Source organism: Lontra canadensis, unplaced genomic scaffold (assembly GCF_010015895.1).
Source record: "Lontra canadensis isolate GAN:19392208 unplaced genomic scaffold, GSC_riverotter_1.0 scaffold112, whole genome shotgun sequence".
Classification (NCBI taxonomy): Eukaryota; Metazoa; Chordata; class Mammalia; order Carnivora; family Mustelidae; genus Lontra; species Lontra canadensis.
In genome coordinates, this window is record NW_022631106.1 from 1239149 (window position 1) to 1264071 (window position 24923).

The following is a 24923-nucleotide window of genomic DNA, read 5'->3' on the forward strand; positions in this document are numbered from 1 at the left end:
TCAGGATAGTTTCTTGACTAAAAAAAAAAGTTAGCCTACTTCTGCTGGGTGGGTGCTACAAGTTTCTCTCTAGCCCTCAAATGAAAAGCTGAAAAATAAGAACATGAGACTGAGGAGGCGCTGGCAGAACACATGGTTTCATCAGCCCAATAGGAGGTTTGGTACTTTCACAGCACAGCCGCAGTGTGGCTGCATGGCCGGAACTACAAGTTTAGTCCCTGCTGCTTTTGTGGCCACATTTCCACTTAGCACCTGGCTTGGTTCTACCATTAAAATCAGTTCCATTTCAAAAAAGTTTTGGCCCATGGGCCCCTCTCTTATGAAGGGTCTGGACGGGAAATACTTCTACAATATAGAAATGCTATCTCTTGAACAGGGGATCCTCTGGTTTTTCTTCATCTATTACCACCTTGCCTTCCTAAGTTGACCATCTTAACAGAACTTATCACAAACTCCATACCACCTAAGATAAAAACTGAAACTCAAACCCCTTTTATAGAATGGAGGCGTTTTCTTGTGTAAGCTCACCAAGGTCATAAACTAGATTGATCTTATCTAGATACCCTGTAAAAGACCTAGATTCCTGGAGTTGTTGTATTTTGTCCTGCGTCCAAATTTTAAAGTTAGTTTCTCAGTCAGATGCTCGTACTAAAAATTATAAATAGGGGGGTGTCTGGGTGGGTCAGTCATTAAGCAACTGCCTTGGGTTCAGGTCATGAGGTCCTGGGATCGAGTCCCCGATCGAGTTCCCTGCTCAGTGGGAAGACTGCTTCTCCCTTTCCCGCTCCCCCAGCTTGTGTTCCCTCTCTCACTGTCTCTCTCCCTGTCAAACAAATAAATAAAATCTTTTTAAAAATTTAAATAAATAAATAAAATTATAAATAGGAAATAAGGTCCACTGTTTTCTTACAATTGTTAGTGACTTAAAATTTAAGGCTGATTAAAATATCAATGGAAATATGAATACAAAGAATAAAAACACACATACTGTTAATGCTATTCTCCACCATCCTTCTCTTTCAACAGATGATGTCTTTCGCACTGGTTTCTATTAACAAACATAAAATGTGCTTACTCATTTGAGAGGTGATCCATAGAAGTTAATTATAAATATATTTTATAAAATATTTGCTTGAAGAAATCAATACCTGTGTCAAATTGGTCAGCCTGAATTAAAATAAAACTACATAATGATAAATTTTGCCTGTCACATTTCCTTAAATTGCTATTTTATGACTTGAAGTGATTCTAAGTTCCTATTTAAATTCCCTTTGGAAAAATGAAAGTAATAAACAGCCTCATCTCAAAAGACATGTCATAAGGAAAATTAGATGTGACAAAAACATTTAGTGTTCTTAGGAAGGAAAGAGTCATGTAATTGACCAAAATTGTATCATAATAGATTTACAGTTAAGGTGATTGGGCTGGAAGTTCAAGGTGAGAGTGCATAGTCATCAAATTAATGTGATATTGGTATACAAATTCCCAGTGATATGGCAAATGTTGAAAACTGCCCTTTCCTGTTTTTATACACACTATCAAACATGTATAATACAAATATGATACAGCTAGTTCTCTCAGCTTGTCCAGCCAGATGTGACACCAAAGAGGCAGAATGACAGAGGAGCCAGATCACCTTGGGCTTGAAATCGAGCTCTGTCACTTACTAATTAGGAGAACTAGGTAAGTTACTTAACCCTTACAAGCCTCAACTCCCTCTTAGGAGTATAAAAATAAGGCATAAGAAGGTTGGCACGAGAATAAATCATTATACATTTAAAGACTTGGACCCAAACCCGGTGCTCAATAAATGGTTCCCTTTATTTTTAGCACCTCACCTGCCCAGTTAAAAAGCAGATGATTTTGGTATTGCTTAGTTTCCAAGGACGCTCTTGGTTTCCACCTTAGGTACCTTATACCTATTTATTATTATTCCACATTTGTTTCAGCTTCACCACCAACAGAACACAGTTGTATAGTTTTTTCCTTTTGTACTACTTTCACTATGTAAAGTCATTAAAACAATGAATTGTACTTCCATTTATAATGCTTTTGTTAGTACTATAAAATCTGTTATTTTGAGCAGCAATGCATTAGAAATAATAATCAGTAAAACTGATATAATTCATTCTTCCTTTTTGGCAACTTATACCCACTCTACTTATGAGTACCTCTGGGCTTTAGTTTTACTATGCAATGTGCATTTCTCTAAAAAACAAAACAAAACAAAACCCACTGTTTCATACACAGTGCTAAGTCTGAATTTTTTCCTATATGTTCCCTTTATTAGATTTATGTTGAATCTTCTCTGTTGCACATTTACAGTCACAGAAATCAAACTTTCTCAGGCAGGTCAAGACTAGTCTCCCACCTCTACCGGGGACCAGGAAAATGAAGTGGGAAGAAGGGAGAAGTAAACAGTACTTCTAAAGGAAGGTAATTGGCAGGGGCTGTTTTGTTTTGCCCAAGGCAAGCCATCTAAACTCCACCCACTCATCACTGCAAATTCATTTTAGGGCTGAAGCACTTTCCAAAAGATAGGCTAAACATCTCTTGCCCAAACATATTTAAAAACTAAGCGAAGGTAGTTTAAGGTATTTTATAAATACTCAAATACCAGACAGGGCACAAACGTGTGCGTTCGGCTACGTTAAAACCCATCCTCTGGGCAGAGGGGGAAATGAAAGCAGTTGTCCTGCGCAGTTGGTAGTATGGAAGAAGTAAATACAGAAAATAAAGGGTGAATGGAAGGATGAGGAGAGCAAGGGGAGAGGAAATAAAACCAAGTACACTCTGATAAAGATCAGGACCACTGGACTGCTGGGTAGGTAGAGGAAGGCAGGGAGAGGTGCGAAGCAAACCAAGGGGCGCAAAGGCCCAGCGTTAGGAAGACGAGAGAGTTCGGCCACCGGAGCCGAGGGCGGGGCGGGGGGGATGGGGGGTATGGCAGTCGGTAGTCGGCGCCGCGGGAAGTCCGTCTGTACCGTGGAGGTGACTCCCAAACTGCCAGGTGCCATGTTTTCCCTTAGAGAATTGGAGGTGATGGCTATGATTGGCTGATCCATTGAGGCCTCCACGCTCCCTCAGCGTCTGGTTGCCAGGAGGCGCCTGGGGCCGTGGGCTCCCGAGCGTGCGCAGGGGACCCGCCAGCTTTGTGTCGGGTGGTGGGGAGGGGAGGCGGGCGAACCGAGGCCCCGCGCCCTGCCGCGTGCACAGGAAATCGCTCCCCCGTCACGCACACGTGCGGTGAGGGAGGCGCAGCGGAGCCCTGGGTGGGTCGCTGCCACAAGGGAGGCTTATAAAAGACGGTTTGTGGGAGCCTGAGCGTACCATAGTCCCCACGGGCCTTTTCCAAATTACAGTGTTTTGTAGGGTACTTCGCTTTAGCGCCAAAAATCAGCCCTAGCACCCACTTTCTAAGGTGGTTTCTAAGCTCCTCCGGATGGAAATTTGGGGGGTGTCTCTTTTCCTGCCTCTGGCTTTAGGAGCACTAGACATAGCGGGCTTCCCTAGCTGTGAAACGAAAGGCCACCCCTTTTTCCTGATAGTCCTTTTTCACTTTCAAGCTTTTAGCTGTAGCTTCTCAACCTTTACATAAACTTTCTCATCTTTAGAAACAGACCCACCCGTCAACACGAGTAATCCCATTTTATGGAGTACCTGCGGTTTTCTAAATACTTAATATACAGTAATCTAATTTAATCCTCACAACACTGCGAGGGGAATAATTCCATTTTATGGGTGAGGAAAGAGGCTTCCTTGGACAGTTTAGCATAGATAGTTGACTGGGCATCACATAGAAGTGGCAGAGGCAGAGTCCAAATCCAGGTCTTGCTCCAGCACCCACTATACGGTAAGGTTTCTCCTTCCTTTCACAAATTTCAAAAGTAGACTCCATTCTTTCAATTCCCATACTTTCCTAAAGACATCTTAATCTCACACGTGTACACACTTTCTATTCAAACTGCACTTGGTAAACTAGCCAGTGACCCGATCACCAAATTGAACGGGGATTTTTCAACTATCAAACTTGACCCCATTTGTCACTGCTGCAATGATTCCTCCACTCCCTCAGTCCTGAATCCCTCTCCTCCACTACCAGGGTTTGACCACTCCCTGCAGTGATTTGTTGTCTGTCTATAAATGTGATAATAAACCAGTATCTACCCACACAGGGTGATTATGAAGACCAACCTGAGTGACATGTTTGGAACCATGTCTGGCACAAGGTATTTAGTAAGTACAATCATTGCCTTTGGAACAAAAAGCAAAATTCACAATCCATTTCATCTCCTTTCCATCATTAAAACCTCACACTCTGATGTATACTTGGAAACCCCAAACATGCCATCTTCATGTTTTTGTGTGCCCTTATGCTAAAATGCTGTTTCCTTCTTCGACAGCCTAGCAAACTGGAGTCAACTCCTCTGAGAAATCCTCCCTGGCCTAATTAATCCCTTGTAGCCCAAAGGACCCTAATGCCAATTTTTATGGGAGGTTTCATTTTGACCAATTGTTTCTCCCCTAATTTTTAAACACTTCCCAAACCAGGTTTTCGTCTTAATTCTGAGTTTTCTGGACACAGGAGGGATTAAAATATTTGAATAAATGACCAGTTTAGAGGATGGACTAGCACAATGGTTTTCAAAAATTAATGTGCATACAAAACATTTGGGGATCTTACAAAAATACAGATTCAGATTCTGAGGGAGGGCCCAAGATTCTGTAGGTGAATTTTTTTTTTTTTTTTTTTGAGTAGTGAGATACTACTCAAAAGGGAGTACTCTCCAATAGGGAAAGGCTACTCCCATTTCATTTCTTTTAGTGGGATTCTAAATTCAACATACGAGAATACAAGAGGAAAAAAACAACCAGACACCAAGTTTGAAATCACAACTGAAATTGTAAGGCCAAGAGGCTAATAACCAGAGTTTCCACAAATGTATGAGATTCAATCAAGTCACTGTTCCTCATTTCACTTTCTTATTTTGGCTGAGCCTGTAAAACTGGCCCAGCCGACTAGGGACTGGTACTCTAGAGACTAAAGGAATATGATGAAAGGTACAGAGAAGTCTAGAAACCCATACAAGGTGTGAAATAGAAAGAACATCTAGATGAGAAAATAGTTTTAAGTATCTCAAAAATAGAAACAGCATAGGTCAATGACTTCAAGGACTTCACCAATAAGACAGACTAAGCATGCAGGATAAACAAAATGTCCTCTTAAGAAAGGCTTGCAGGGGCGCCTGGGTGGCTCAGTGGGTTAAATCCTCTGCCTTCGGCTCAGGTCATGATCCCAGGGTTCTGGGATGGAGCCCTGCATTGGGCTCCCTGCTCAGCGTGGAGCCTGATTCCTCCTCTCTCTCTGCCTGCCTCTCTGCCTACTTGTGATCAATCTGTCAAATAAAATCTTTAAAAAAAAAAAGTCTTGTACAGTATCACTGAAAAAATTTAAGATTTGTTTTCAGGTTATCTTAACAGCAGTTTTAAAAGGGTGGGGAGGCATTTCTCTCTGGGACTACACTAAGTAGAAGTCAAGGGTGCCTCTCTATGCATCCGATCTTTAATAAAAATTCTGTAAAATACACCCTAAAGAATGGATTATTTTTAACTGCAGTAGTGATTTTTGTTGGAATAATCTGAGAACAAACATGCTACAGACAGTACAGGGGGAAGAATTACCAATTACCATGATCTGGCTAAAACACAATAGGCAATATGGTTAAGATGTGAAGATACCCAGCTTAACATTGTTGTAGGAAATAGAATTGAGATATGAATCTAGCTGAGTACGTGCCCAATATGACAAGTTATATAAATAACTGCTCTATACTTCAGGGGAGCCTGGGTGGTGCAGCTGGGTAAACGTCTGACTCTTGGTTTCAGCTCAGGTTGTGATCTCAGGGTCAAGCCAAGTCAGCCAAGTCTGGCTCCATGCTCAGCAAGGACTCTACTTGAGTTTCCCTCTCCCATCTCCCTCTGCCCCTCCTCCCCAAGCTGCCACACTCTCAAAAATAAATCTAAACAAAACTGCAGTATCCTTCCATTTCCTATAAAATCTAAATAATGCCAACTTTGTGACTTTTGTGAATATAAAAATCAGCAATTAATGTGATATACAAAAGTACCCCCAAAATAGCGTGCCCCCTTCTACCTTGTTAAATACTTGAAAATGTAGGAACCAGAACTACCGAAGTGAGAAAGATAACTTTGACTCGTATTAGAGTCTTATATGGCTTAACAGCATAGTAACATCAACTGAACTCTTCTTATTGCAAATGTCAAGGACTATGCTAAGTGTTTTACCTTCACTACTACAAAAGACAAGTTAAAAACCAGTTGGGTAAGTTATACCCATTTTACAAGTATGATAACTGAAGCTTAGATAATACTGACCTAAGTTTACCCAGAGCAGTGATCTGAGAACTGTTGAAATAAAACTCCAAAGCCCATGTTATCTTAATGGCCTTCCTTTTGACTCAACAATTCCATGTAATGAAGGTCTTCCTATTTAACTGATTGTCTGCCTAATATGTAAAAATTTAATTCCCCATTAAGATTATATCAATTTCCCTTTAAAACCTACTTCTCTCTCTTGTCCTTCAATAACCATTCAGTTTTATATTTTCTGGTAGAATAAAAATGGTATTAAAATAGTCCAAGATGGGCAGTAACCTGCCAAAGGGACTTCCCCCCCTGGGAAGATATACCTGTGGCTACAATAATCATTCTATTATACTGTTTTAATATACTTTATATGAATATACTTTATATAAATATACTTTTAGTATACTTAATGTTTTAATACACTTTAATGTTTTAATCTTGGCTCTGGTTTGCTCTGGAATCTTTCATTAAATATTATTATTTAAAAGGCAGCTAAAAAACCAAAAACCCTGAAAACCACTTTTTGAGTAGCTTAAAATTACAGAGAAAGCAATGGTTTAGAAGTAAGCAAAACCTAAAGCAAGGTTTAGTTACTGCCAGTCCAACTCCTAAAGATACCTTTCTTTGTAAAACATGTCCCGGATAGGCAGGACAACTGAAAATTCTCCTTTGCTTTATGAAAAAGAAAAGGCACCATTAGCAAATAGAAGTAAAAACATAATAACAACCCCCCACCTTGGATTGCTTATAACAGAAAATTTTCCTAAAATCATTGCCTGGCTAAAGTTAGTATGGACAAATGTATATGCCAAAGTTGAAAAATATGTAAAAAGATTGGAAACAATAAACATCTACATTATGTCAGCTCCCATGCTAGGTACACTTACAAAAGGTCTTAATCTTTCAAAGGAAGTATCACAATTTAAAAACGAAACAAAATCTAGGTGGTAAAACAACAACAAAAACATATCTAAATTACACCAAGTAAAAACCACCCCAGTATTTGATTCTCAGAATTGTTCCACCTCAAGGTAATTAAAGGACGCTGATTCAGAGCAACAGTTGGGTAAATTGTAATTTTTTTATTGGAAAACAAATATACAACTTGGAATGGATTTGAGGCAAATTGTGCCATAAGCAGATTTTCTTTAAGTGGCTAAACAAAGTTTAAAAAGCAAGTAACAATAAAAGAAAATGTTTCTGGTACAGGACCAGCAGTACAAAAAAATAGTGTACGAGTACCTGGATAATACACCCGTTTTGCAATAGTGCAACTTTTAAGTACATATTGTTGACTGTCCATAGTCCACGCAGAGTTACAACTCCACACTTCAACAACAACATGCTGACAGTTCCTAAAGAAAACTACTTAAAAAAAAGGCATAACCCAGATGTTCCCTCATTTGACCAACTCCATCTAAGTTTAGATGTGCAGAAGGGCTTAGATATATCCAGAGTAAGCCACATGCAACATGTTACTTGATCAATTTTCTAAAATAAGGTTTCAGGACAATGACAGTAAGATAAGGGAAGAAAACATGGAGGAATGAAGTCCTAATTACTATACATGCATATTTTTTGACAGCAGGGGGGAACCTTTTACAGATAAGTTACAAACAAAGAAAAGGCAAATAAACAATTTTGTACAAGAAATTTAACACATTCTGTACAGTCTTCACTTTGCTGTCATCATTTGTACAAACTCTGAAAAAGAAGAAGTACATAAAAAGTTGCATCAATGGTAAAAGAATGACAAAACCAATCACATTACTCAATCTCTGAGCAGTTTCCAATTTCCCTTTCTTTCCTCAAAAATATACAGTATAGAACTGTCAAGCTTTGTCAAGGCTAGAACTTCATAAACCAAAATTATTTAGGATTATTAATCAATAAACCAAATTAATGCTTTAGACAAGTTATAAAATAGAAGGATTTTTGCTCTTAAGTTTATTACAACACGGTAATTTTGAACTGAGGCAGAAGTAAACGGTCTCAGACTAAAGCTAATTAGAGGGAAAATAAATCCAATGAAGGAAGGAAAATCATCTTACTTTAATTTTGAGGATTCTGAAATAAGTTTAAAGCTTTCCAAATTGTTCCACAATCATTATAAAAAGATTGTTTCAGCATAGTATGGAGCACCATGCTTCTCAAACTTTAAAATGCGTATGAAACTGTCCAGCAATCTTGTTAAAATGCAGAGATTCTAGGTATATGGTAGGACCTGATAGTAAACAGTTCTAAAAAGTCCTCAGGTGATCGTGATTTTCCCTTATCTGTAGAAAATACTCTGAATAGCAAAAGGTTTGTAAATATAAAAACTGTTTTAGCATCTTCATTTGGCAGGAGTGGAGACACTAATTTTGACCTAGGAGATATATAACACATACCTTGTACCTTAAAATCAAAGCACAGAATGAGGTAGTGAAAGATTTACCTTCATAGTTTACTTGACCATCACCATCAATATCTGCTTCCCTGATCATTTCATCAACCTCTTCATCTGTTAACTTCTCTCCCAGGTTTGTCATCACATGGCGAAGCTCTGCTGCACTAATATAGCCATTGCCATCCTAGAAAAAATTTAGTAAGATACCTAAGTAAAATTATAGACTCAGAGTTGGGTTGGAACTTTAATAAGTTTATAATAAACTTCACATTAGGGAAAAAAAGATACTTTAGAAATACATACCAACCAAAACCAAACTATAGTTGACCAATAGATTGTCACTGAGAACAGAACAGGATATCATACATTAAAATCACTGTTTCTGGGGCACCTGGGTGGCTCAATCAGTTAAGTGTCTGCCTTTGGCTCAGGTCATGATCCCAGGGTCTTAGGATCAAGCCCCAGGTCTGGCTACCTGCTCAGTGGGGCATCTGCTTCTCCCTTTGCCCCTCCCCTGCTCATGGGTTCACTCTCTCTAATAAATAAATATAATCTTAAAAAAAAAATAAAATCAGTTTCTTAGTTCCAAAGTCAGTGATGCCTCCTTTGCCAAGATTCATCCTCAAAATTTAACAAATCCAATCCCCGAATACCTACCTTATCAAACACACGGAATGCTTCTCTAATTTCTTCTTCACTGTCTGTGTCTTTCATTTTTCTTGCCATCATTGTCAGAAATTCCGGGAAGTCAATTGTGCCATTACCTGAAATGGTTTGTTTAGTTGAAAGAGTACTAAAGAATTTAAATGCCCTCTTCAATTCCCCCTCCCCCAAACCTCAGTTTAAAAAAACTTACCATCAGCATCTACTTCATTAATCATGTCCTGTAACTCTGCTTCTGTGGGATTCTGCCCAAGAGACCTCATTACAGTTCCCAATTCCTTTGTTGTTATAGTTCCATCACCATCCTTGTCAAATAGTGAAAAAGCTTCTTTGAATTCTGTTTAAGAGACCACAATCCAAACATAGAGGTTAACAATAAAAACCTCCTAAATGATATATATTAATCAACTCTTAAAGCAAAGGTATATATGGAGGTAACACCTGAAACCAGCCTTTGATTCCTGAAGAATTACGAGGGAAAAACTTGCTATATTTCAAACATCTTTAGCTAATCATACCAATATATGCTCATACTGACCTATCAGCAAGTTTCTTTCACCTAAAATATTACAAAAGGACTCCAATACCTAGACCGGATAAAAGTCAAAATTATTCTGGGTTGAAGGAGGCAAAGAATCAAAGCCCCAAATGAGCGGCTTCCCTATCTTCTACTAAAGTTCAGAATATAAAAATAAGACTGGTACCTAACCGGCACCACCAGTACCTGGTACCCAACATCTGTTTCTATAGAACTATATGCATTATACTCAGAGTAAGCCTCAAAAATTAAAATTAAATCTCTTTAAAATCTACTAATTTAGGGATGCTGAGGGGTGGCTCAGTCATTAAGCGTCTGCCTTGGGCTCAGGTCATGATCCCAGGGTTTTGGGATGGAGCCCCACATCTGGTTCCCTGCTCCACGGGAAGCCTGCTTCTCCCTCTCCCACATCCCCCTGCTTGTGTTCCCTCTCTTGCGGTGTCTCTGTCAAATAAATAAATAAAATCTTAAACACAAAAACAAAACAACTTACAATTTAAGGGGCACACATGGGAGGCTCAGTCAGTTACACAACTGCCTTCAGCTCAGGTCGTAATACCAGAGTCCTGGGATTGTGCTCCATGTTGGGCTCCCTACTTACTCAACAGGGAATCTGTTTCTCCTCCTCCCTCTGCCCTGCTCGAGCTCTTCTGTTCACTCTCTCTCAAATAAATAAAATCTTAAAAACAAAGCTACTAATTTAAGAACAACCAAAAAAAAACCCCCTAAACTTCAGAACAATATGCAATAGACCAATTGCCTTTTCTGACCTATAAAGAACTATCACCAAAAATCTATGATGATATTAACAATGGGATGATCAAGATATGAATGGCCAGTTGTAGCTAAGTATTGTATCACTGACAGCAAAGGTAATTTAGATCTTTTTTAAGAATATAAAATCCCAAACCTTTAATATAGTTAAAACATCCTATTACATCTTAAAAATCATCTTGTGAAATTATGTTCCTTTTAACTCACCACTAGATAACATGGAAAGCTGTTGAAGCAGCGGTCTAGAATACTGGCTTCCCCATTTATTTCATAAACTAAAGCACAGATTAAATTTGGTAGTGCAAGGTCATATAAATGAACTAAAACACAATGGCAGTATTTTCTGGTAGGGTACTTTTAAAAAGCTATCAGACCCTCTTTTTAAGCAAACCCAAAACATTTCAAAGTTCACAGGGCTAAGCTCCCTCAATATATCTATACATTTGAAAGTACATACCTGACATGTTCAAGTAATAGTTTGCTTTCTCTTATATAGTCCAAGGCTATTTATTCCCCCCTGCCTTTCTATCCTTTCTCCAATTCATATCCCAGTTTCAATCCATCATAATCTCTTCCCTGGACTCAACTACTCTTCCACTGATTTGCCATTAACATATGTCTCTTAGCTTAAAACGAAATTCAAACATTGTGTTTTCTCTTACATGCCTGCCCTTATCTCTCCCCAAATCTTGGAAGCTCATTACTCATATATATATCTCTTTCTTCTACCAATCCACTATTAAAATTACTTCCAGCTCCAACTCATCAGTTGAAAATGCCAAGTTTACCAGTAACAACTTAGTTGCCCAATTAAACAAGTGTCTTTAAGTACATGAGGCCATACAGCATAGAAACTAAAAGTAGACTTCAGAACGCAACTTGTATTTAATAATCCCAACTCTGCTACTTACCAGTAAGTGTAACCTAGGCAAGTTAAGTTACTAAACCTTTCCTATCTCAGCTTCCTCATTTTTGTTAAATAGGAATAACTATACCTACCTTCCTATGTTTACAACTTCATTAATTACTAAGCATAAAGCACTAAGAAGTAGGTCTGGGAGTGCCTGGGTGGTTCAGTGGGTTAAAGCCTCTGCCTTCAGCTCAGGTCATGATCTCGGGGTCCTGGGATCAAGCCCCGTATGGGGGGGAGGTTCTCTGCTCAGCGGGGAGCCTGCTTCTCCCCCGCCCCCGCTCTGCCTGCCTCTCTACCTACTTGTGATCTCTGTCTAATAAATAAAATCTTAAAAAAAAAAAAGAAGTAGGTCTGGCAAGTAAATACTTAGTTAAGTGTCAAGAAAAAGATGATCTCACTTTCCTGCAGGATCCAAAACCATACTGAGAAACTCTAAACTTCTCTTGGCTTTCACAACAGTACCTCAGTTTACCTGCCTCACACTGCCAAAGACTCTTGCTCCTATTTATCTCTCACACGTAAATGTGACCAATTTTCTTCTTCTTTTCCACCATCTCTCATCTATGCCTACTCATAATGAAGGCTTCTTTAGTCTACTCCTCTATCTCAACATAATACAGTAGTTCCCCCACCCTTACCACAGTTTCGTTTTCTGCCTGTTCAGCTACCCATAGTGAACTGTAGTCCAGAAGCAGAGGATCCTTCTGGCATACCACAGATCAATAGCAGCCTAACGCTATATCACAATGCCTACATCATTCACCTCACTTCATCTCATCTCCTAGGCATTTTACCATCCCAGAGAGTCACAAAAAGGGCAAGTACAGTATATGGTGAGAGACCGCACTAGTATAACTTACATTATAGTATACTTTCACAATCATTATTGTTGTTCATCTATTGTACCTAATTCACAAATACTGTATCATATGTGTGTGTATAGGAAAAACCAGTTTGGTACTGTCAGTGATTTCAGGCATCCACGGGCGTCTTAGAGCATACCTTCCCACCACAGACTGGGGAGGCGGGGTCTACCATACCTTTATTTCTGACTTCCTACAGGATATGCCCCTTGGCTGACCCCAAGCGAGACTTATGAAAGTGAATTCTGTATTCCCCAACAACCCTAGGAATGCAAGCAAAACACACTTTAACTTTCCCTGTGAAATATGTCAACAAGTCCTGTTGCATCCTCCCATTTCAATACTGCCTGATTATTTTTATCTCAACAAGCAGTATCTTATTTCATGGTCCCTCCTCTTTTGCCTAGACTATTATTACAATAGCCTTCTAACGGGGCTCTTTATTTAAAATTACCTACACAACTACCTGGGTCATATTACCTTTCTAATGTTTAAAATCTATTAAGTGCTTAGCTTTAGACCAGGTTATCACTGACTAGTTGGTAGTTTACTACATTCAGTATTAACATAGTTCCATTCCATTTAAAACCGTTTGTTTTCAGAGGCACTCCCCTGGTATCACAAGCTTAGTAGCAAACTACTGATTGATTTTATGAAATTAGCCTACATTAGATTAACTAGATTGACTCAATGACAAAAACACATCAATAAATCCCACAAATAGAATTTGATGAAGACATTTCCATTTTACTCAGGGTTTTATTTTTCTTTTTTTCAACAGGATGTAGAAATACTGTCTAGAAATCCAAAAACTATTAGGGTTTGAACACATGCCATTTACCACCTAGTAACTTAGGCTACAAGAAAATCAAAGCACTGAGAAATATGATTTTGTTTACATTACATTTGCTGCTATAATACCTAGCAACAGGTATTAACACTACCATTAACTGCAAAAGTTTCCAATGTGTAACTAACTATAATCATTTTACTGTATGACTTAATTGTTAAGATGTAGAGTAAGTTTACAAATATGTGTTCTTAATTTCAAGGAGTTTCATAGTATATGAACTTAAAAAAAAAAAAAAATAGGCTGACACCCAGCATGGGGCCCAATGCAAGGCTTGAACTCACAACCCTGAGATCAAGACCTGAGCTGAAATCAAGAGTCACATGCTTAACCAACAGAGCTACCTAGTTGCTCCTAAAATACATTAACTTTTAAAATGCTTGCTGGAGGGGTGCCTAGGTGGCTCAGAGGGTTAAAGCCTCCGCCTTCAGCTCAGGTCACGGTCTCCGGGTCCTGGGATTGGGATCGGGCCACATCAGGCTCTCTGCTCAGCAGGGAGCCTGATCCCCCACCCCCGACTACTTGTGATCTCTCTCTATGGCAAATAAATAATTAAAATCTAAAATAAATAAATAAATAAAATTTTTGCTGAAATAGTGAAAAGCAGAAAATAAGACCATATCTATGCTATAACTACTAGTTATAGTTTAAAGGTACAAGAAAGGAACAAATGTCAAGATTTATTCCAATTTTTTATCTGTATTTTTACACCAGAGCCAGAAATACCTGTAAAATTCCTTGAAATAAAACTCTAAAGTAGAATTTAGGGGTGCCTGGGTGGCTCTGTCATTAAGCATCTGCCTTCACAGCTCAGGTCATGATCCCAGGGGGGCCTGTGATCAGCCCCGCATGGGGCTCCTTGCTGCTCCCTCTCCCACCCCCCCCCCCCCCGGCTTATATTCCCTCTCTCGCCTTTTCTGTCAAATAAATAAAAGCTTAAAAAAAAAAAGTACAATTTAAATTCACCTGTCCTTACAGCTCCCTACCTTACTTTACAACTGGTATAATCTTTATGTATAGAAGTATGCCATTCTTAACTGTAATTCCCAGGAATGACTTGAACCAAAAGTCTGTTTACCAACTTCCATTTATTTAGAAAATTCTGAACCTAATAATTTCTTAAAGGACATGTATCAGACTTTTGTTGGCACTATGTAAACTGAGTAAGGTTATTATCTTTCAAGTTAGGTTTTACCCCTACACTGGACCTTTAAAAAAGAAAAACTCTTGTAGGTTTTTCCTATTAGACGCCTAGGTGTCAAACACCAACAACTAATGACATCATGGCAGAATTATGAGCAAAATTAACTAGTGATGTTACAGTGGACACTTCTGGATTGCTCTTTAAGAATAAGTAATATGAACAATTCTAGTAACTTCATCTAAACAAAATATGCTTTTTCTAGACCAAGTTATTTGCTGTTAGGAGACTTTCTAAACAAATCTGTAGTAGTAATGATTATCCTATAAAGTTAAAATAGTTTAAAAAGAACCTTAGTATATTCAATGCTGATTTATGTATGAAGTTTGTAAGTACTTTGTTTTTTGGTGAAGATTCTAAGATGCTACTGATTACCACCAATTACAATTTATCAGAATAAAGAAAGTAATCTGCCTCCACCTCAAAGGTGGACACTGAAACAATGGAGGCAGAATAATTCTTAGGACAGGGTAGGTAGTGTTCTGGAATATTTTTTTGTTGTCACACACAACAAAGAAGTGTATCCATTTTTCAGTCCTTACTATGTGGGAGGCACAAGGGATAGAAGAGGCAACAAAAAGATCCCTGATAGCATAGGGTTTTACTTTAGCAGTATAAAAGTTTTGACTCCTTTAAAGGTTCACTAAAACCTGGGGTACCAGGAATGATTTTAAAAGCCTAAGAAAAGGCACGGTAAGGAGAGAATCCAAAATAGATTTTCCCCCATCTCCACTGGAAATTTAAGTATATGATGAAAGCCAACAAAACACCAAATTTATCTTTAAATAAATGTTCCAGTGAACTACTACTAGTATTCTTTATGAAAATGCTATCAGTCTTTGAAGACTGATTCTCTTGAATTTAAAAGACACGTTTTAAAAAAAAAAAATAGTTGTGTGTGTGTTTGGGAGTGCAATAATGGGCACCAACTATGTAACAGATACCTTAAAAATACATTTTCTACCTTAAAGTGAAAATGCTGTGCTATCTACAGCAGGGACAACTACCTGACTGGGAACACCAAGAAATGAAAAGTAGAGAGGGAGGCCAAAAGTATTAGAGAAGTTAACAGTTTAAGCCTGGATATATGAATTAGCCTGTCACTTCCAATAGGATACATTAACAAAAAATTTTTAAAGTTTTAGAATTTACATGTCACAGATACATTAAAATAGTATAAATGAACAAAGAAATTAGTTCCAAAGCTCTGCTTCATTTTTTCAACACTCAGTACATGCAATTTATCAACCCTAGAAACCAAATCCCAGATTTAAGTCAAATTCACACAAACAGTAAAAATAAAATCTGCTTACATTTGGTCCTTCATGCTAACAGCTTCCTACTTTATATAGTCCTATCAGGTTGTATTTGTAATATTTGAGAAGATTAGTGATTTCTGGGTCCTCCAAATTTGTTTATGTGGAGAGGAGGGCTTACTTTAAATGGGCTATATATAGTTGAGTTCCAACTGGGATTTTCAGTTTTCTCTAGCATTAAAAAAAAAAAAAAGAAAGAAAAAAAGAAAGCTTTAGTGCTTTTGAACACTTCTAACTTCTTGCCTACCAGGAAAACTGTGGTAGTTAAAACTGCCTGATGCTTGTGTTAATAAGTCTAAAGAGAGTAAAAGAAGAGTCTGAAAGCATTTCAACACTACAAGAAACTAAAAAAGGAAGAAAATCCTTTAGTGAGTTTCCCTAATATTTTGAGGTTAACTAGCCATCTCAAAGTGTTAGAATAAAATCTAAAGTACCAATGATTAATGTTATAGCATAAAGACAACAAGACATCAAGTTTTACATAACAATTTCACACATTTCCATGGCAAACCAAAGGAGACAAGATTTAATTAATTTTTTAGTTTACTTTTAAAGATTTTATTTATTTAGTTGACAAATAGAGACACAGGGGGAGAGGGAACAGAAGCAGGGGGAATGGGAGAGGGACAAGCAGGCTTGTCTTATGTGGGCAGTGATCCCAGGAGCCTGGGATCATGACCTGAGCTGAAGGCAGATGCTTAACAACTGAGCCACCCAGGCGCCCCAGGAGACAAGATTTAAAAAGCTCATTTCAATAGATGCTACTGTTCCTTCCTTAAGACAAAATTCAACATACTATACATTTAGAAAATAGAACGGTAACTTTTGCATCTATGTTTTTCTCTAGAGATAATGGTTATTCCTGATTCTACATACAGTTCTAAGGTTAAAATATTAGCTACTTCAAACTGGGGTAAATTCAATGTTCCCTCTGGGATTCAACACTTAAAATTACCTATTAATTACTACCTGGCTCTTTTTTTCTTGTGAAGAGCAATTTGGAGTTGCAGTGTTAAAAACTGCCCAGAATTCATGTTTTAAAGATAATCTTCAAGAAAAACAAAGACCACCACCACCAAGTTCCAAAGTATACCCCCATGTAGCCTAAAACCTTGCCTTTCATTACAGTCAGCCCCATATATCTCCCAAGGCAAGCATACCTTCTCATTTGTCGAAGCAGGTTGAATTACTATATTACATTACACCACTTGTTATTATCTATTACATAGACTGAAGTCAATTTTTTCATAAAGGTATCTTACTTTGACACTGGCTATTCGATTTATAATAAAGTCCAATGGGTACCACTTAGCAAAGTATTTCTTACCTGCAATCTGCTCTTCAGTCAGTTGGTCAGCCTACAAAGAGATCACAAAGATAGGTATGCAGATGAGCAGTTAAATTAACCAAGTTTAAAAACTTTCAAAGTTCACCTTTTACCATAAATTACATTTAGCATAACACTCCTTAGTACTAGCAACATACATAGGTAGAAAATGAATTATGTTTTAAGGTAAAAAACGCATATTAAGTAGATAGGTTTAACTTCAAAGCTAAGCGATGCTGACCAAGTTTAATACTTAAACCCCAAGTATTATTTCAGAATATACATCAAAATTTCAATTTCACACAAACTGGGGGGAAAAAGCAATTTGGCATAGTAGAAAATTTAAAGGAAGTTGTTATTCTTCTAAAGCAAGGAGAGAATCCAAAACATGGTTTCCTTTCTCAAAGTTAAGATACCTAAACTTTTCACCTTTTTTGATAAATAAAAACCAATATTACCAGAAATTATCAGAAATCTTCACTGAACCAAAAATAATGTCCAAGAACTACACTCAAAATTACCCCTATAAATGGTTAAACACATCATGTGGACATGAGAATGGTCTTCCAAACCTGAAACAAAAAACAAACCCACAACACTAAGCAAAAATCCAAGCTGTCCTGGTTGGGGAAACATGAAAGCTACCAGTTTTTACTTCTCACTTGGCAGGCAAATATAAAGAATCAGGATTCCCAACATTTGAACTACATTATTTACTAAATATTAAGTCCAGCCGTTCATTTTCTCTTGGACTTTTGGAATCCCAATGTGTGCCTAAAGTTTGTGATTTTTTAGCATACAGAGAAGAAGAGTTATTTTTGCTAAAATGAAAAAAAGGCCAGGCATTTGCTAAAGCCTTTTATAGATACTGTTTTTATTCAATCTTCACAATAACCCTCTAATGGTATCATTATCTCCTATAGGTTCAGGTTAAATTTTAGGGAGGATAACAAAATTAGTAACTAGTTTTAAATACTAGAATTAAACTAGAATTAAACACAAAGGTGTCAGATGTATTCACTGCCTGTAAATTTCAAATGCAGAGTACCATAATATATAGTAACACATCTGCAAAATACCAAGGCTCCTTTTTCCTCATGTGGCCTTCATCTTTGGACATTTCACCACTTAGCAGTACAAAAACCCATGAAGCAACTGCTTATATGGTACTAGCACTAATTAGACCCAGTCTTCTAACTTATTCTTACCTATATGGAATCAAGCATTCTGTGATTAATCCATTCATTAGTATGAAAGAATAAACACTGCCTGGTTTCATTCTTTTTTAAAGACTACCTTAATGAAAAGTAGCATCACATTTTTCTAGGGGACAGCATGAGAAAATTTGGGAAGGAACCCGGAAAGCGCAAATTTCTTTCCCTACTCAACACAATTTTGATTTGACCTCAATGCAAATTCAACTTGTTTCTATTAAAAAAAAAAAGGCCCAAAAGGCCTGGTAACTTGAAATTGAAGAGGCAATAATTAAGTTCAAATGCAGGAGTAAAAAAAAAGAAAATCTACTTTTAACCTTCCAAATCCCAAGTATCTGATATAACATCAGTCATCCAATTGTTTTCCCTAAGGAGTTAAGATTTAAAACACGGTAAATCCCGACTTGATATTTGCTTTGTTAGAGGTTATAAAGGATTTACTTCTGATTCCATTTTGCAAGACTTTTATCATTTCTGGGAAAAGGACAACATGGCAGAGTTGGGGGGAAAAAGCATAGTGTTTTGTATCATTGCTGGACATACTAGTATCCTAGCTCTTCCACTTAAAAAGCCACATGACCTTGGACATGTTACTCTACCTCTCATAGTCAATTTCATCCATACAGTGTTAGTATCTACCTTACAAGGTTATTGTGCAGAAAGAGAAGCTACTTTTAGGTAAAGTAAAACGCTTTGAACCCAAAGAGTTCAGTGATAATTATTTTATATATATTAACTAATCAAAGAACCTATAATGTTAAATATGAACTTGACTAGTTCAACTTCCACACAGTAAACAGACATGCATGGCATCAACTCTTGCTTCAGAGAGTAGCAGGGCCCACATTAAAGATCTCACAGAGACTGTATTATATGCAGGAATTTTGAAGTTTATTCTTCCTGCTATATTTTCGTCTTTTATCCCAGTCGTCTGTATACCAGATCTCTTCTTATGAAATACTTAAGGGGACCAAAATATACAAATAAACATGTCTGCTTTCTTTCTCATATAATATGGAGATGCCTATTTTAAACTGACCCTTTCTAGGAAGTTATTAAGTTTAAAATGTATTACTGCTACATGGAAATTTCTTTATTAATTTTACTCTTACCATTCATTTACAACTAAGCATTGCATAACATTGTCTACTGTCTTTTCTAGATATCAGAATATAAAATTAAACATCATGAATAAATATTTGTTAACCACCTTAAAAACAAAACAAAAACCCAGCAAACCTACCACTGTTCCATGCTATCCTTTTTTTTTTTTTTAAAGATTTTATTTATTTGACAGGAGACAGAGAGAGAGAAAGAGAGAGAGAGATAGATCACAAGTAGGCAGAGAGGCAGGAAGAAAGAGTGGGGAAAGAAGGCTCCCCGCTGATCAGAGAGTCCCACTGGGGGTCCATCCTAGGACCCTGGGACCATGACCCAAGCCGATGGCAGAGGCTTATCCCACTGAGTCACCAAGACGCCCCTGTTCCATGTATGATATAAGGTAAGAATAAATTTCCATGAACTGAAAGCACAAGGTGCAGCCCAGGGACAGATGTGGCAGGTGAAAATCAGTTTAGGAGACTTAGTTAAGCTGAATGTATGAAAGGCACAGTAAGTACGAAAGCTGCAGGAAGGACGGCTATGTGCAGGAAGGGAAACAGTGTTGTTCTCTCAACAGGGAGCTAGGGGTGGATTTGGGGAAGATGCATTTATATTAAAGCTAGGAAGAAAGGAAGGACGGAAAAGCATGCTAGCTATAAAACAAAACTTTAAAATTACCCAATTTTGCTTGGAAAGTCAAAATTTAATGGTCCCACACCATCTTGTCCAGCTCTCCCCCTCTAGCCAGACACAATCTTAGAAAAATTCACAAATGAGCGGTAGCCCAGTTGGTTAAGTGAGGACTCCTGATTTCAGCACAGGTCATGATCTCACGGTTGTGATTGAGTCCCATCTCACCGCTGGGTATGGAGACTGCTTAAGATTCTCTTCCTTTGCCCCTTCCCACCCAAAATAAAAGAAAAATTCACAAAAAAAAGCTTCAAGGAATAAGCTATCAAACAGAATGCTAAGTTACTCACATAGCCTTAAAAATGTTCCTCGATTTTGCTTGCAATGTTTCAAGTAACTTAAAAGTTTTTTTTTACTACTAATCCAGAGCTCAAGGTTTTAAAACAAACTTTACTAGCGGAGTTAAGATTAAGGCCTTTAGTAGGCAAAACTACACCACTCCCTAGCACTCTAATTTTTAAGTCTTTTCCAACTACATGCAAATAAATTTGGTTTTTATTTCTGCCTATGGAGAGTGCCATTTTCTTAGTTAGAAGAACTATAAGAATTATACTTTTGGGAAAACTCAAGCTCATTAACACGTGTATTTATCTCCGTGAAGAATAATCCACTAGAGAGATGACTAGTTCTTACTCCTTTATTTCTACAACAATTGATAGACTTCCTTCTCCTGTTCATCACTCCAGAGAAAGCTTCCAGGCATTCGTATACTCTCAGGTTCCACCCCAGACCTACTGAGTTAGAATCTGCATTTTGAAGAACCATACGTGATGTAAACACTGAGAAACATTAACCTAGATTCACGTGTGATCTGAAAAGTGAATGCATTATGTACCTATCAAAGCAGATATGGATATTCCTGAAGTTTATCTAGTGAATGGCAGTTTTAAAAAATCCAAAATTCTTATCTGAATAAATGTATGAAACCACAGGTTTAAATCAGAACACAAATTTCTAGCTTTCATTCATTCCTCTTTATTCCAAGTTCTATTTAGATACAACAATATCTTAATTTTTTTCTTTTTTTTACAATTTCAGAAGTCAGGATATGTCTTACCTATATTAAAAGCAGCCTTTAAATTATTTCAGTAGAATTAACAGATACCTTAATTCTGACAGAACAGAACGTACTATAGCATCTCTGATCAAAAGAAAAACCATTAGGACAAATTACTTCACAGAAATTAAGACCTTTACTAAAGGCCTACTCTGATCATTGTACCTAAATCTAGAACTTTCTATGTATTTTTAATAGAGCCATAGTGAAGTTCCTCAGTGTAACACAAACTGATCTACTTGCAATTTGATATAATGATGATGATTTAGACAAGCACAAAACTTTCTACTTCTTCCTATCTCTTACTTACCATCTGGGCCCCAAATCTTAAAGCGATCCTTGGCTCTTTCAATGCACACGTACATGTAACACTTACATGTAAACCCAAGAGCTATCTGAACAATCTTGTTCTGCTTCCACACAAACTCATTCTTTAACTTATAGTCTTCATTTTAAATCTCCAAGTCTTATAATTATGAAGTTACCTTATGACAACTTCCAACTTAATTTTACGTAACAATGACTGGCAACTGAACAAACTAAATGAAAACCCCCTAGCACCAATAATGTAAACAGTAACTACAGAAGCTTATCACTGGCAAAGGACCATGAAAACTGTAGATACAAACTGCATGCAACACTATGAAAATCTTTTCGAGTTCCCGATTCAAGTATCGGACTGATTAGGTAAAAAATTTACCATTCATTTAAAAATACTTCAAAAATTTACTGCACAATTCAGAACCTTGATTACATATACATAATGTACACCTTGTTTCACCTTAAAGTAAATTCAACTAGTATGTTCAAATTCAGAATAAAATAATTTAAAATATCAAAATAGAACGAGTGCATCAAACTTGAGTGAACACTAGTTTTATCCAAGGTGAACTCCTCTCCCCACACCCATACAGGCTGGAAGTTTCAGTTGGCAATGATTCCCAACTCCTGTTTAAGATGTCACCTTGCCTTCTGGACACACCCATCCCTGTAACCACTTGGCAGACGGAAACAAAAAGTAGGTACTGCAAATTACCGCCGTCATTAGGGTAAAAAAACCAGGAGTTCCGGTCTCAAGTGACAGGAAAATGCTTTTTAAGATTCCCTGCTCCCTCTGCCCCCGGTATACTCTTCTATCACCACAGTACTTGACAGCCATTACTATGTAAGAGAATTGAACTGCATGTTACCATGGTCTGGCATTTTCTGTACGGAAATACGACTCATTTTCAAGGGAGTTGGAGCAGGGGCAATGCTGTGATTATAGTTCAACATTAGGAGTGCACGTGAGTACTTAATAAGATATAGACACTGGCCTTTTCAACTGTTACGGCAGGATAAAAGCGACTTTCACAACAGAACGTCAGTCACCCCAAAGCTTGCTTTTGGCAGGTGACTAGAAAAAGCATTTCAGACCCAAGCTGGAGCTGACGACTTTCTCTAGTAAGATGCGCACTCCGAGCGTGCGCCAGACTTCGGGTATAAAGCTCGTTTCCTTCAACGACAAAGCCACTTATTTTTTCTAATGTCCAGCCTGGGTAGTGGAAGGCCCCAAGGCCCCAAATGGAGTGGAAAGATCAGGGTCCACCGAGCTTCCTTCTCGCCACCGGAGGGGGATGGGAAAATGCCGAAGCCGCCCTCCCCCACCCATCCCCAACTCGCAGGCCCCGCACTGCCGAGGGCAGCCGAGACCTCCGCAGCCCTGCAGGTGCCAGCACAGCAGCTGGGGCGCGAGGCGAAACGAGCGGGCGGCGGCCCCGCCCCGCCCCCCGGCCGCTCCCCGCGCCGCGCGGGCTCGGCCCACACAGCGCGCCGCGCCCGCTCGCGCGCGCGCCCCCCGCCCCCGGCACGCGGGGGATGCGGGCTAACGGCGGCGCTGGCACTCGCCCGGGGCCTCGCGCTCCCTTCCCGCCCCCTCGGCGCATGGCGGCCGAAAGCGGACAAAGGCGCTTCCTGGCGCCAGCAAAAACCGTCCGTTGGGCTTTTGAAACTGGCCCCGGCCCCGACCTTTCGAGATGCCCGACCCGCGGCTTTTGCCCTCCCGCTCTCCCCCGCCCTTCCACTTTCTCGTCTCCACCATGTGCTGGGCTGCCCCCCCCCACACAAGCCCGATTCATCACCCTCACCCAGCCAAGCCCCTGAGGAGCTTCAGCTCCTCGAAGGCAACGATCCCAGCCCCCGTAACGCTAGGGGACTCCTCTCCGAGGAGAATGAGGATGGGGGAGCACCTGCGACGCAACCGCCGCAGTGCTCCGGGTCTCTTTCGCGCCATCCCTCTGGCGAAGACCACTCCTGAGGGATGTGGGGGAGCAGCATCCCCTTTCTTTAACAAATCTGCTTCAGCCTCGTCCCCCCTCCGGCCAAGCGCCGGCAGCTTAGCGACGCACTCACCATGCTGCAAGCGCTACCGGTCTCCAAGAAGCGACCACACAACCACTCAGCTCCCTCGACCAACTCGGACTAATTCTCCTCCTCCGCCCCCAGCGCCTCATAAACACCTCCCTCCGCCAGATCCCTCCGCCGCATGTCAGATAACGGAACAGCGCAAACGAGTTCCGGCAAACCCCCTCCTCTCTTAACTCTTCTCGGGACTCCCTTATCCACTGTTATACTCGACGAGGCAAGAGATAAAGGAAAGCGGGCGAACGAATGACGTAAGTGGGTTTCACTCTCCAGCGAGCCAGTTTAAAGGCCGAGGGAGTCGCGCCTGAGGGGCGCTACTTTGCGGCGCGGAGGAGCATCATAGTGGCGACTCGATCCCCTATGATCGTTGAACCGGCCTCTGATTGGCTGGTTCGTACCTGCAATGCGTCACTCGGGCTCGCAGCAGCAGCCGCCGGGACGCGGTGCGGCTTCTGCCGTTACTGCTCTGGCCGCGCTGTCCTGGCAACTGCGCCAGGCGGCAGAGTCGCTTCTCTTGCGCTTGGCCGCAGAATCTTCCTCCTCCATCCCTCCTTCCCTCCCACACTCCTACACACACTTTCCCGCCCCTTGTGCAGGGGTAGGCGAGAACACCTTGGGCAGGTAAAGATTGACGCTGAAAGACCGCAGGAAACCTGTACCCCGCGCTCAGCCTCTCGGCTTTGTCGAGGCCACAAATTTTTCATTTTACTCTCTCACAAAACCAATAAAGATCTAGGTAAGGATAAATGCAGTTGCTCAGCTGAGAGACGAATCCGAAAGGGTCTTCTGTTCATACTTGCCATTCTCCTTTCTTACTGGGGGTACTTTCCCAGAAAAGGCACTCAGAAACCACGGTATCAGAGATTCAGTGGGATTAGTCCCTCCCATTAGCCTTTTGATGTGAGAAAACAGGGTCCTGGTTTGGAGCTATGGACAAGTGTTGGTTGGTGCACTTTCTTAGGTGTGTGACCTTGGATGAGTCATTTCATCTTTAGCCTCATTTATAAAATGGAGGTAATAATACTTCTCTGAAAAGATTATTGTAAAGATGAGAATAACATAAAGAGTTAATGTAAAATGTTAAAGTATCTGGCACAAGGTAAGGGCCCAGCAAGTGGTCACTGTAATACACCTACCCCTCAGAACAAATTTGCCCTTTTGGGTCTCTTAACCTCTCAGATTTAAGAGGATATTTAAAAAACATGTTGAGGAGTTAGGTCCTTGGAACTAGAACCTT

General features: G+C 39.4%; 2 protein-coding genes across 2 annotated transcripts in view; both read right to left on the reverse strand.

Moving 5' to 3' along the window:
• STPG4 (sperm-tail PG-rich repeat containing 4) overlaps positions 1-3151 on the reverse strand; it is a 38840-nt gene extending 35689 nt beyond the window's left edge. Inside the window, exons 1-2 of the mRNA XM_032840421.1 lie at positions 3000-3151; positions 989-1048 (exon numbers count right to left, since the gene is read on the reverse strand). Of these exons, the coding sequence (XP_032696312.1) occupies positions 989-1048; positions 3000-3065 (126 nt within the window). The 5' untranslated portion in view covers positions 3066-3151. The remainder of the gene's footprint in view (positions 1-988; positions 1049-2999) is intronic.
• A 4298-nt stretch (positions 3152-7449) lies between these two features.
• Positions 7450-23787, reverse strand: CALM2 (calmodulin 2). The gene is made up of 6 exons (XM_032840304.1): positions 23675-23787; positions 17222-17252; positions 9633-9776; positions 9434-9540; positions 8825-8960; positions 7450-8091 (listed from the first exon to the last, which is right to left on the reverse strand). Exons 1-6 carry the CDS (start codon positions 23675-23677, stop codon positions 8063-8065), a joined length of 450 nt encoding a protein of 149 aa, XP_032696195.1. The 5' UTR covers positions 23678-23787; the 3' UTR covers positions 7450-8062.
• Between the last annotated feature and the right edge of the window lie 1136 nt (positions 23788-24923).

Excerpts from the sequence above, each read along its gene's own strand:
- CALM2 (XM_032840304.1), bottom strand. Across the intron at positions 9,541-9,632 it reads TAATGAAGTAGATGCTGATG|GTAATGGCACAATTGACTTC; the intron begins GTAAGTTTTTTT and ends AAACCATTTCAG. Across the intron at positions 8,092-8,824 it reads TGGTCAAGTAAACTATGAAG|AGTTTGTACAAATGATGACA; the intron begins GTAAATCTTTCA and ends CTTCTTTTTCAG.